The sequence below is a fragment of the Giraffa tippelskirchi genome, chromosome 4, assembly GCF_054371585.1.
Source record: "Giraffa tippelskirchi isolate mGirTip1 chromosome 4, T2T-mGirTip1v1.2.pri, whole genome shotgun sequence".
Lineage (NCBI taxonomy): Eukaryota > Metazoa > Chordata > Mammalia > Artiodactyla > Giraffidae > Giraffa > Giraffa tippelskirchi.
The window spans coordinates 76,450,288-76,464,318 of NC_137278.1; the positions used below are offsets into that span (position 1 = coordinate 76,450,288).

General features: G+C 42.8%; 1 protein-coding gene across 5 annotated transcripts in view; it reads left to right on the forward strand.

Moving 5' to 3' along the window:
- The window catches only part of THADA (THADA armadillo repeat containing), a 327,764-nt gene that overhangs the window by 222,262 nt on the left and 91,471 nt on the right, over positions 1-14,031 (forward strand). For all 5 annotated transcript variants that reach the window (XM_081591965.1, XM_081591968.1, XM_081591969.1 and 2 more), the window contains one exon: positions 3,766-3,881. In XM_081591965.1, the coding sequence (XP_081448091.1) occupies positions 3,766-3,881 (116 nt within the window). The remainder of the gene's footprint in view (positions 1-3,765; positions 3,882-14,031) is intronic.

Below are 14,031 nucleotides of genomic sequence, written 5' to 3' on the forward strand. Positions count from 1 at the left end.
GACCCCATGGACTACAGCCTACCAGGCTCCTCCATCCATGGGATTTTCCAGGCAAGAGTACTGGAGTCGGTTGCCATTGCCTTCTCCGATTATACTCTTTACTGTGAGGTAAACAAGTGACCCAAAGCCCTACAGCTAGAAACTAGGTTTCCACCAAAGTCCACTTGGCTCCGAAGTCTCTTCTCCTCTCACCTGCTTCAACAGGGTTGCATTCTGATCACTGGTCCAGCCTCCCTGCTTTCCCCACTGGGTTAGCAATCTACTAGGTTAGGAATCCTTGGAGTAAGGAGTGTGTATCATCCAGCTCTGTGACTCTGCTCCTAACTTGGGGTTGGCACCACCAGCAGCTCACCAAACCCATGGGTGTGTGTCCTAAAGGCAGAGGTAATAGAGGAAGAGGCACCAAATATCAGCATCAGTTCAGCAAATGCTTGTTGAACCCTGCTCTGCCCTGGACGTGGTGGAGGCTGGGGTCACGTGGAAGAGCAGAGTGATGGTGATGCCATCGTGCAGGTTATAAATCCCGACCAGGCAGAGTCTGGGAAACGACTGATATTTTTGTTTACCCATGACTGGAATGTGAGCTGCAGGAAAGCAGGGCTTCTGTGTGTTCTCGGCTGCAGCCCTTAGGATAGCGCCTGGTAATAATAGTTGTTTAATAAATATTTTCGGACTGCATGTTGGAATCCTGTTGCCAACTTGGGACACCTAAAGTGACACTGAACTTCTCAGGGTTCTCCTGTGGGTCCAGTTAGTCATCATCCTCAGGTCTGGCAGCTTGGGTTTCCCTGTGTTTGGTTTAGTGCAGTTTCCTAATTATCCCAGGCCTGGGCTTGGCCACGCTGTTTGCCCAGAAGTTCCTCTGGACCAGAACGTCAGGAAGGGAGTTCGGGGGAGGAGCTGCCTCGCCCCTGCTATCCTTGCAGAGCTGATGGACAAATGATCCTTCCTGGAGCTGCTTGGAACTCCCAGACCTGACCTTGGACCAGAATTCCAGAAGTCTGGCCTCACTTCTGGACTTTATGCAAAGGATGGCCTCGTTTTCCTTGAGAGAATTAAGCCAGCACTCTTTTTTTGACTATGCCGCACATAGTGTGGGATCTTAGTTCACTGACCAGGGATTGAACCCTCAGCCCCTGCATTGGAGGCATGGAATCTCAACCATTGGACTGGCAGGAAAGTCTCAAACCTAGCACTCTTCATGTGATAGGAGGGTAGTCATATATTCAAACATTTTTATTAATTATCTTTAAAGAAAACTTTTTTTCAAGCACTGTAACCTGTTTCAGACATGTGCTTACAAGCCTTTTTTTCTCCTTTTGCTACCCTCTGTCTTCTCTCCCCATCCTCCCCTGCCCCCATTTTCCTTGTTTCCTCTGACCCTGTCTTTCACCTATATTGCTCTGTTTCTCCGGCATGTTTATTTCCACCAAGGTTCTTCTAAGTATACCTCCCCCACCATTGGTCCCATGTAAATAGACCGCACTCCGTTCCTGGTGAATAACCAGGATCACAATTGTTGTCTGGTTTGTGCCCAAGGTGACAGAATTGATGGGCTCACAGGCCAGTTTTCATAAACCAGAGCTACCAAGCGTTTCAAAAACAGCCTTGTTTTTGCCAAGTAAGGTGAGCAAATATAGGACGAAGTTTAAACATCCATCAGGAGTTATTTTTGAAGTGATTGCTTCTAAATGAGAGGCGTTTGAAAAATCTCACAGCTTTCTTTATAAGTAAATTCCAAAGTCATGTATTTTGCTGGTGTCTGCTGATTAATTACAGTCCTGTGACACCATGAAAAGCCCCAGTGGTTGGTTATGTGCAGCTGTGGAGAAAAGTAAAGCAAGGCCCAGTGGCTATGCCAACTCTCTCAGAATGGTGGGGATTCGGGCAGAGGGAGGTGCTTTTTTTCACTCTAGCAGTCACCACATAAGAACAGAAGCCCCAGCCAGAACCACTGCTCCAGACTTCACGACGGGCGGTATGGGTCCCTACGGGGGTGCGGTGAAGTAGTGATATTTGATCTGTTGCTTCTGAAATAACAGATCCATTATTAGAAAAAGCATTTTCAGGCTCCACATTGGGACTTGTGTGCCTTCTCCTGTTTTGGGGAAAAAAAAAAAAAATTAAATAGCAGTTCCATACAATAAAATAATCGAAACTGACTTTCTCATCCAGAGGTGCTCGCACAGCATATATTTGTTGTTGGAAATTGAAGATCTCTGACCCAGGAAAACCTGCCTGCTCAGACCCCATTTAGGGTCTGATGGCTCTGGATCTCTTATCTTGACCTTTTGCTTTTTGTCATTACTTCCTTTCCATATTTAACTCTCAAAGTTATGCCCTTCATTGACAGGAGAGAAAGAGAAGAAAAAGTGGAATCTTGCTGTTTAGAAAGAATCATCTGCAGCCCCGGTAAAGGATACAACAGAAAGAGAAAACACTCTGATTATTAAAATAGGCTTTTCAAGTTCTTGATGTGTTTATCTGTGCTTGCTTTGCTCCACCCTCCTCCTCCCCTTGATAAAGGAGCTGAAGGATTTCTCTGACATGTCTTTTCCCTTGACACTAGCTAAGGTCAGTGGATCTCGTTTATGCCCTCATCCACTTTTGTTCTCTGCTGCAAGTTAGCACTTCTCACCAAGGCCTTGTTAAGTGTCATCACTGAATGAACCCAAGGCACACATACGGACACAAACCAGTACACACACACATGGCCTGTGCCATGGCCTTGGGGAATTATGGCCTTCGTTCTAAATATAGGTAGCTAGAGAGAGACAACAAAATTTGTCTTGCTCTGCTTAATTCTAATGTATAACATCATAGAAGAGTTAGAAAGCAGGGTGTGTCTGCACTGCTGCCTCAGCTCCTGACATCTTAGAAAAGATCTAAAAATCTCAGTAGTTTGCAAGCATCACTATCCAGTATTTGCAAAGGCAAGCGACATTACAGCCTGCTTCTTCAGCAAGCCCATTCAGATAAACCCCAAACCAGGTTAGACTCACAGACAGTTGATTTTTTCCTGTGTAGTAAGATTTTGACTTTAAAAAATACTGTTTGAGGGGCTTCCCTGGTGGCTCAAGAGATAAGAACCTGCCTGCCAATGCAGGAGACACGGGTTCGATCCCTGATCTAGGAGGATCCGTGGAGCAACCAAGCCTGTGCGCTACAGCTGTTGAGCCTGTGCTCTAGAGGCAGGGAGCCACAACTACTGAGCCCAGGTACCCTAAAGCCTGTGCTCTGCAACAAGAGAAGCCACCGCAATGGGAAGCCCATGCACTGGAACTAGAGAGTAACCCCCACCCTCTGCAACTAGAGAAAAAGCCTGTGCAAAGTAGCGAAGACCTAGCACAGCCAAAAATAAATAAATAAATAAATAAATAAATAATTTTTTTTAAGTACTTTTTTTCATGAGACTGCTAAGATAAAGATGTTTGTATTTCTTTGCTAAAATAAATTTTTAGGCTGTTTATAAGTAATAAACTCTTGCATCTAATGACTGGTCACAGAATAGTCATCTTATTCTAGACTTGGTGAGGAACCCAGAGCACAGGTACAGATGAAAGACATAAGGTTTTTCACCACTTGCTGCGTCCTTCCAAAATCAACATGCTTTTCCTGCAAAGAGACCAGAGCCACATTTTGCAGGTGTCTGTTTTCTTTGAGGGGAATATTTTGAGGAAACCTAAATGGGAAGAACTGGACATTTAGGAAAAATGTATTTTCACAGCAGGATATTGCTTTTTCTCTCTCTTTTTTTTGGTTTAGGTTTTTCATTTGTTACAAGCCTTCTCAGACTCCAAATACAGAATGAATACATACTTTCAGCAGGAACTGGCTGACGTCGCCGTTTGTACCAAAGCCAAGCTCTGGCTGGCCAAGAGGTATGTTAAAGCCCCACATGAGCACGGAGTTATCGGGGGTTAGGAATACACTGGAGAAATGCTGTTCCTGGTTGTGTGAGTTTTAAAAGTCACTGGCATGAGTTTTCTAAACTTACTGGCGTTATGTGTCTTTTTCAAACTTTGGGTTGTGGTAAAGAAAGAAAAATATTTTCTTGACAATTTTTCTAAAACTGCTGGGTGACTTAGAGCGGGAGGTGTGTAGGGGGAGTGTACTATGGCTTTTTATCTGTCCACCAGTCAGTTTGGTTTTTTGAATATCTGCTGTGTGCCCAGTCCTGTGTTAGATAACCTAACAATGAAAGGCAGTAATTGACTGAATCATGTAATACAAACTATCGGACACCATGGCAACTCAGAGATGAGAGACTAGTGTAAGACTTAAGCAGGTGCAGAGGGGCCCAGAGGGGCTGAATAAGAAAAAGATACAACTTGACATTTTACGTATGTAGTGGAGGAGTGAATAAGCCAGGCAAAGGAGGCTAGATACATATTTTTTTTCATCCTTGCCATCATTAGTTTATTCTGAAACTTAAAGCATTTTCTGTGTGAAAGATGGAGTAAGAAGAATTTCTCAATTTTCTCGAATACACAAGAAGGCCTCTGTGTAACACAGTGTTCGATATCTGTGTCTCAGAACCTGATATTGGCTGGACAGTGTTACTGCGAGGATCTGCCACCCCCGTTTGCATGCTCTGTGATTCCAGGAGAAAGGAGTCCAGCATAGGCCCACAGCCTACCACATTCCATGCTGTAGTATGTTGCCTTTGATTAATGATTAGTATCTTGGTTGTCTAACATAGCAGCCTCTTTTTTATTTTTAAAAAAATGTGCTTTTGTTCACTTTCCTTGGGCTCCCCACCTTATGTGGTGAGGCAAACAATGGCTAATGTGAGACCCACAAATCAGTGGAATTCAGCAAAGTCTCGTTGAGCATAGACTACACAATAACCTCTGTGTTAGGAGCTGTAGAGATGCAAAGGTGTAGAAGGAAGTAGTCCTGGCTTCAAGGAGCCCCATCCAGGAGGTGAGAAAGATGTGTAAATAAATTGTTTTCATTGAATATGGAAAGTGTGGTAACAAAAGTATGTAGTAGGTACAGGAGTAGCCTAAGGGGTGGTGGGCAGGATGCCTTCAAGAGTTAAGAATTTTGCCAAGTGGTCACGACAGATGAGGGATATTCCAAGCTCAGGGAATGTCATAGGCAAAGACATAGCAATATGGAATGCCTTGGTAAGTGTAGAGAACTACACAGAAGTTAGCTCTTCTGAAACCTAAAGTATAAGGGATGTGTGGCAGAGAATGGGACTGAGGAAATAACATGAAAGCCACACAGTGAAAAGTCCTAAAGGAGACCTTTAGGTGAAAGGGACCCAGGGACTTCCCTGGTGGTCCAGTGGCTAAGACTTCACATTCCCAATGCAGGGGACCCAGGTTCTATCCCTGGTCGGGGGACTAGATCCCACATGCCACGGTGAAGATCAAAGACCCTGAGTGCTACAACTAAGACCCAGTGCAGCCAAACACATGAATATTTAAAAAAGAAAGAAAAGGATCTAATGAAGAATTTCTCAATGAGTGGAGATGTGAGGCTCTATGTTTTCTAAGCAACTATAGCTTTAGCCAGGATTATTGATGGGAAATTCTCTAGTATCTGAAATGCCAATAAAGGGATGGTTAATGGTGAGCCTCTCATTTTTAGTCCAGTTTTTGTTTCCTCTCCAAAAACTGCTCCCTTAAGCCTAGTATCATTTGCCTCTGTGTGGCTTTTAGACAAGGTCCCAAGATGCCTTTTCTGAGAGAACAGGAATTGTGATCATATTCATGTTCTCCTCTGTTTACCAATTAGTGGGCCTGGTCCTCTTAGCTGTTATTTCTGGGGATCAGGAAGTCAGGGAAATCATCCTATAGAAACCTCTACTTCCAGCAAGGACTGCCCCAGGACAAAATCTGAATCTCCTATTCTTCAAGTTCTGTACAGAAGGACATTCTGCCCCCCTTAGTTTGCTGCCCCTTAATGAATCTCATAGAAGTTCATCATCTTTATGATGTCTGGTACTTGCTTTAATACTTGAGAGAGGAGAGGGAATTAAGAAGAGTAGACATACTATGATAGTTGTTAAAGTCTGATCATGGGTCAATGTGGCTTCATCATTTTATTCTCAACACTTTTGTATATTCTTTAAAATTTCCATAATAAAAGGTTGAAAACAGGAAGGAAAAAAAAAAAGAGGAAATTCATCATTTGCTGGCTTCCTGAGCCAGTTCCTTCTTGGAAGGAGGAGATGGAGTAACAGGCCAGCCATCTGAATGGACTTTCATGTTGTGCAGTGCCTGAAGATGGATGACAAAGCTGCCACCAGCCTCCTCTTCAGCTAGAAAATCCTCTCGGACTTCCCTGTGGTCCCTGTTGCAGTTTCCTAATCAGTCTTTTCATTATCCTCTGCCTCCATCCTTCCTCCCTCCCCTTCTCTGATTTTCCTCCATGATTTTCCTCCATGATTTTTCAGCCTAGAAAACAAAGATGTGAATCACTGAAATTCTCTGGGTTTCCAACTTCCTTGCCCAGAGCCTAGGAAAGCCACTTTTATGTTTCCAGTACAGTCAACTCTTTATTATCCAAGTGTGAACTTTACACTCTGTGGGTGGTCTGTAACACCAGGCTTCCTCTTACTCCACAGCACACTTTTACCATATTAATCAGGATGTGTTCAGAGCCTGGAATAGAGTTTGAGAGGAAAATACATGGCCAGAACACAATATATCCCAAACCCGTGGGTCAGTTTTTCTGGATTATCCATGTCACTGGGAGGATAACTGAATTTCCTAAATAGGAAAGTATAGAATCGGGTATAAGTGATGAAGCCTCAGCCTGCCACATGCCTGCCCTGTCCTTGAGGTCCTCTGAGAGTGTTGTCCTAAGAGCTGTTTGTCTGCAGTAGGAGTTCCATGCTTAGAGGAGCCACTTCTGGGTACAGTTGGGCCCTTCTTAAAGCCCGTCCCTGACTTATATTCTCATATACTTTTCCCCGAAAGGTGTTATAACACAAAGTATTCCAAATTTCACTGCTGAAGAGACTCTTTTATGTCCCCAGCAATTTACAAAAGAAAGAGGAATAATAAGTGTTCCTTTGTGCCTACTAAGGATTTTCTGTTTCTTTTGAGTTTAGCTTGAAACATCGCTGTTATTGCAAAGAAAAAAAAAGTCAGTTCAAATTTTAGCACCAACAGCTTTTTCCTTCTTCAGTTTACTTGATCATTTAGCTTGAGTTTATTCAGTCTAATAGACACTGAAACATTAGTGAGGAGGTCATTTATTTATTCCCCAAAAGGAGGTTTTAAAAAAAAAGTTCATTGGAACCATTGGATGATCAGTTCCATTTTTTAACATTTTGACCCCAAAATTGAGGGTACATAAAGACTTTTGTCATGTATTTGTGATTTGACTTTGCAAGATTAATAGAGATTCATATGAGGTGATTAAGCAACAGCCATGGATTTGTTGGGGAATTTTTGGTGATGAATGGCCAGCTGGCAACATGGCCGGAGTAGAGGACTGGACTTCTGCTCTTACAGGCCGCTTTTCATTCCAAGATGTCAAAGCCTTAATGGAAATCAGCTCGTTAATCCTTCAAGTCCCTTCCTTCCCCTTTTCCCGCCATCCCTCTCTCCTCAGTCCAGTTTACTATCTCTCTCCTGGTGCAAAGACAGTTTACCAGCTACTGGAAGAAAACTAAGCTGACCCAGGCCAAAAACCAAGTGGGAATAGGGGTCAGCTGCTGGCCTGGCAAGGCTGGCTATGGGGACCATGAAGAGGAAGTTAGCACAGCCCCACTCGTGGCCCTGTCTGCTGCCCTCACTCTGTGCAGATTCCAGCTCTGCCGTCCCAGCTGGACCACAGGTCCTGCCTGGATAGGAAGGGCTTTTAAAAAGCCCTGTTAAGTAAGAGTAAGAGGAGAAAAGATTTATTTACTTTGATTGAGAGTTGGAATTACTGTTATTTGGGGCTTTAAATTTTTTCAGAAATCAGTCTGGTTATCTATCATCTTTGGTTATAAAAGGAAAACCCTGTGTGTGTGTTTGTGTGTGTGTGTGCACGCATGTACGCCCTTTGAATAAATGTGGTAAACTAAATGGACTATCAGATTCTGTGTGATGGATAATGTGATGCCCAAGAAGAAAAATGTGTCCTACTAAATTTTTTTCACTTTTTTTCTTGACTATCAATATAGTTTGTGCTTATCATAGAAAATTAGGGAAGAAAATATGTCTACTCTCACCAACATCCAGTGGAACCCACTGTTATTGGTTAACAGTTTTGTATACATAGTTACTCCATCTTTCTTCCTGTGTTTTTTTAATGTAGTTGAAATTAAGCTGTATGTATGTAAGTTATCACTTTTTGCGTTTAACAGTATATGAATGCATTTGTTGAAGAGTCTTCTTTTTTTTTGGATGGGCTTTTTTTTTTTAAATTTCTGGCTGCCCTGGGTCTTTGTTGCTTTCTCTGTTGTGGTAAGCAGGGTCTGCTATTTGTGGTGAGCAGGCTTGTGTGTGTGTGTGTGTGTGTGTGTGTGTGTGTGTGTGTATGAAAACTCTTTATGGTATAGCTGTTGCGGAAAATAGTAGGGGATTTCCTCAAAAAACTAAAAATAGAATTACCATATGATCTAGCAATTATACTTCTGGGTATAGACCCGAATGAATTGAAAGCAGAATCATGAAGAAGTATTTGTACATGTTGTATTATTCACAATAGGCAAGAAGTAGAAGTAACCCAAGTATCCATTGATAGATGAATGAATAAACAAATATGGTATGTATGAACAAGAGAACATGATTTAGGCTTGAAAATGAAGAAAATTCTAACACACAGTACCACCTAGGCAAACCTTGAGCACGTTATGCAAAGTGAAACAAACCCGTCACAGAAAGACAAATACTATATGATTCCACTTACGTGAGGTTCCTGGAGTGGTCAAATTCAGAGAGACAAAGTAGAATGGTGGTTGCCAGGGGCTGGCAGGAAAGCAAACAGTTAGGGTTCTACTCAGAAAGTTTTCGTTTTACAGGATGAGAAGAGTTCTGGAGATTGGTGGCACAACCATGCACGTGTGCTTAACACTCCCGAACTGTTCACTTAAAATGGTTAAGATGGTAAATTTTATATCGTGTTTATTTTATCACAATTTTAAAAAATTTTAATGCAAATATTAAAAAAACTCTTTTTGTATTTTATCATTCCTCTAAGGTTATCGTCCAGACTTCTTATGATAATTATTTTCTTGCTTTTCTGTCTAGTTTTTACTGTCTACGCATCACTAAAAGTAAAATGCTTTTTTGCCTGTTTTTGTATTAAGAAAAAAATCTTTGAAAACATCATTTGTTAAAGATAGCATATTTTTGTCACCTGAAAAATCACTCATTAAGTTGACCTTACCATTGTTCCATTACTGGCCATTCAGTTTGTTTCCTATTCATTCAACAAATATTTATTAAGCCCTGCTGTATGCCAGGCTGTAATAAACATAGAAACTACTTATTAAAGCCCCTACTTTAGTATGGAGAAAGCAGCAAAACAGTCTTGTCAAATAGAGTCGTAGACCTAGAACTTTAGAACCGGAAGGAATCATAAAGGTTATTGTAGTTCACTTCCATCCCCATGAATGTAGGAAAGCACAACCCAGAGAGATGAGGGATTTGCCTGTGTTCAAACAGCTGACCACGCTGTAGCAACTACCTGACAACAGCTAACCTTTTTGGAGGGCTTAGCTCCCTGCTCCTTGTCAGGCTCTTTCTACTGAACCACATTGCCTCTATCTATCCAGTGTTTTTAAGTCAGGGCTTTGAGTGGTGGTAACTGAACATTTTCTATAACAGTGTTTCTCAGACCTTAATGTACACATGAATCACCTTGTGGGGCCCTTAGAAGGAAGAGTCTCCTTCAGTAGGCCTGGGGTGAACCAGAGATTCTACTTTTCTGACAAGCTCCAAGATGATTCCGATGCTGCTTTCTGAGACAGTGCCCATTTCAGGGCCAAGGGTCAGAGAGTCAGCCACTGTGTATCACCCCACCCTTTGAAATACTCCCACCTTCACCCCCTCATTCTCAGGGCTTGTGTCTGGAGCTTGGAGCCATAGGAGAGGGTGAGGCTACTGAAGGGATCAGCACAGAATTCTTTTGCCATCCATTTGGTGTGACCTGCAGCAAGGGGGACCACGTGGCCTCTATGGGGAGTCCACACTCCCTTGTCTGGGTAACCATCCCAGTAGACTCAGTGCCTGGGGTAGGATCCAGACTTCATTGGCATGCAGTGAATATTAATCATTTTGAGAAATAATAATAGTCTGATACTCTGTTGAGAAATAATAGTCTGATTTCCTTGTAGCTCACTTGGTAAGAATCCACCTGCAATGTGGAAGACCTGGGTTCGATCCCTGGGTTGGGAGGATCCCCTGGAGAAGGGAAAGGCTACCCACTCCAGTATTCTGGCCTCGAGAAGTCCATGGGGTCACAAAGAGTCGGACACAACTGAGCAACTTTCACTTCACTGGTGAGAAAAACAGGCTCTCAGGAATACAAGAACAGGTCCCAAGGTTACTAGGAAAGCAAGCTTAGGAAATAAATTTTTGAATAATCAGTGCTGTTGGAGGGAAGAGATGATGGAAAGAGTTTATGTTTGTTGAAGATCTCCTCTTTGTCCTAGACCCAATGATTTGTTTCCCCAAGTTAATTCTTATTTGCAGAAAGTGTTAGCTGTGTGACCCATTCACTTCCTCTATACAACTTCCCATCAGTGCTCCTGACACCACCCAGTCCCTCCTCCACGTCTTTTGCATCTCCCTAGACTTCCTTCCCTATCCACCCACTTAGCCATACTCTCATTTGCTCTCCCCATTTTCTCTCCTTCTTACTGGCCCCCTCTAAGCTGAGGTGGTATGCTCATGGAAGGCCTGGGATCTAAATACATAAGAAAAATATGCTTGTAGAGACAAAGCTAAGGCTGGCTTTTGTGTGGCAATTCCAGTTCTGCCCCAGGGGGGTCTGTGGCCAGCTGCAGAAGTCCTGGTTTAGGGTTCTGTTTTGCTTTACAGCTGAAGACAGCAGTTATTTTCTAACCACCAGATTTATTCACACAAGAGACTATACTTCCCAGGCAGAAATCCTGGGATTTAGGTCAGATTCCATTGTCCCAGAGTCCCTTAGCCCTCCTCCTATCCCTTGCATCTTTTGGACCAGCCCTCTCCCTAAAGAAAAGGTCCTTCTTTCACAACTCCTGTGAGGGGCCTTAGCCCTTCGCCACAGCTGCAGGTTGCATTTCGCTCCCATGCTGCTGAAATGAATCCAGTGGAGATGGGTTGTTAAAATATTCAGATGATCATGTGGCATCCTAAGGCTGTCATTTGTGGTCCCTGCCAAAACTGTAAGGGAAGCAAGTCTTAACAGGGATGGTTACTTACATAGCAAGTTTCCAGGCATTACCGGGGGTTGGGTTTGTTGTGGGTTTGTTTCTTCTATGCTCTTTTTCTTTTTCTCAAAATAAAAGTTTTCCCAGTACTCCCCCACCCCCTCCCCCTTTTAATTGCTTTTCTTTCAACCCCCAGATTTTACCAGGGAGGGGGAATCTCATCAGGACCCCTCTTTAATCCCCCAGCTCAGCCTATTCAAAGTCTCTCTGAGCCTCGTGCATACTTGAATGATGAGAGAAATGAAGCTGGTGTATTTTAGACCCAAGCTTGTTGACATTTGTTCACTTCCCTTTTAGACTTCTCAGGAATGTTCAAGGTCATGATATCTCAGGATGAGATCCTGTTTGTACTTTTAAAAATAGAGAGAAACATTAAGTTAGCACATTTCAACCCAAAGCAGTGGACAAGGCACAAAACCTTTTCTTCATTAGATATTCCTTTTAAAATTGCGTCAAGTTTTAAAGGAATAAGCTGTTTAAGAAGTGAAGCTTGAGACTACATGAGGTATTTCTTGTTGACAGGCTGAGCTTATGGAAACTAGTCAGGTAAAAGCACTCAGAAGTGATCAAGATATTAAACTGAGCATTTGAACAAGTTGCCCAAAATCAAAGCTTCCTTCTTAGTGCAGCAAGAAATAAAAATAGTTTGTTTATGCAACTGCACATCAACAATTCAACCCCCAACTTTCTACCTTTTAAATATAGAAATCTGCAAACCTAGCCTGGAGGTGGTAGTTCATTTGATAAAGGGCTCAGAAAGATCTGTCTTGCTCCACTTGTAGCTGTTGGCTTCTTGGGGTATTGCTTTTGGAAGATGTGGGCAGTGTTGTCATTGCCCAGCTTGCAAGGGATGCAGGCTTTAAATGGCCTCAACACATTTTCATAATATTATGTAAAACTGTAATATAGTGGGTTTTTTTTTTTTCCTTAGCATGTGACATGTTTCATCTTTTGGGTAAATCAACACCTTGGTTACCTTCATTGAGCCATTACCGATGAATCCAAGCCAATTCAGATGGCACAGTGGAGAATGTAGAGATGAATGATATTGTCCCTATTTCAAAAACCAAATGAATAAGATGGATATGGATTTAATTAACTGTAAACGTGTAAGAATTTGGTAAATGCTGGAATGAGGTCAGAGTGTATTATAGAACCCAGCTAGTTGGGGGTGGGATGTCAAAGACATCTTTGAGGAGAAGGGAGAAGTCTTTAAAAGCTTAATGAGATTTAATTGTTGCTGCTAAGTCGCTTCAGTCGTGTCCGACTCTGTGCGACCCCATAGACGGCAGCCCACCAGGCTTCCCCGTCCCTGGGATTCTCCAGGCAAGAACACTGGAGTGGGTTGCCATTTCATAATTTGGAGAATGAGTGAAGTTACACTGATATAGATCCTATGATGTTAAATAAGCTGTGAAGGTCTCATTGTCCACATACAAAGAAAGGAATTTTAGTAGTGCTCAGCATTGTGGGGACCACTTTTGTACACACGTGCATACTCAACCACTCAGTTGTGTCTGACTCTTTGCAGCCCTATGGACTGTATCTCAGCAGGCTCCTCTGTCCATGGGATTATCCTGGTAAAAATACTGGAGTAAGTTGCCATTTCCTCCTCCAGGGCATCTTCCTGACTCAGGGATCAAACCTGAGTTTTCTGCAGCTCCTGCGTTGGCAGGTGGATTCTTTACCACTGAGCCACCCTTGAAGCAGAGACCACTTTCAGTTCAGTTCAGTTCAATTCAGTTCAGTCACTCAGTCGTGTCTGACTCTTTGCGACCCCATGAATCTCAGCACGCCAGGCCTCCCTGTCCATCACCAACTCCCGGAGTTTACCCAAACCCATGTCCATCGAGTCAGTGATGCCATCCAACCATCTCATCCTCTGTCATCCCCTTCTCCTCCTGCCCCCAATCCTTCCCAGCATGAGGGTCTTTTCCAATGAGTCAACTCTTTGCATGAGGTGGCCAAAGTATTGGAGTTTCAGCTTCAACATCAGTCCTTCCAATGAACACCGAGGATTGATCTCCTTTAGGATGGACTGGTTGGATCTCCTTGCTGTCCAAGGGACTCTCAAGAGTCTTCTCCAACACCACAGTTCAAAAGCATCAATTCTTCGGCACTCAGCTTTCTTCACCATCCAACTCTCACATCCACACATGACCACTGGAAAAACCATAGCCTTGACTAGACAGACCTTTGTTGGTAAAGTAATGTCTCTGCTTTTAAATATGCTGTCTAGGTTGGTCATAACCTTCCTTCCAAGGAGTAAACATCTTTTAATTTCATGGCTGCAATCACTATCAGCAGTGATTTTGGAGCCCAAAAAAATAAAGTCTGACACTGTTTCCACTGTTTCCCCATCTATTTCCCATGAAGTGATGGGACCAGATGCCATGATCTTAGTTTTCTGAATGTTGAGCTTTAAGCCAACTTTTTCACTCTCCACTTTCACTTTCATCAAGAGGTTCTTTAGTTCTTCTTCACTTTCTGCCATAAGGGTGGTGTCATCTGCATATCTGAGGTTATTGATATTTCTCCTGGCAGTTTTGATTCCATCTTGTGGACCACTTTAAAGAGACCACTTTAGATATATATAATTAAGCCTCTATTGTCAAGGTTTAGTTATGATCCAGTCTAGTTGAAAAGAGCTTATCCATGTGAAA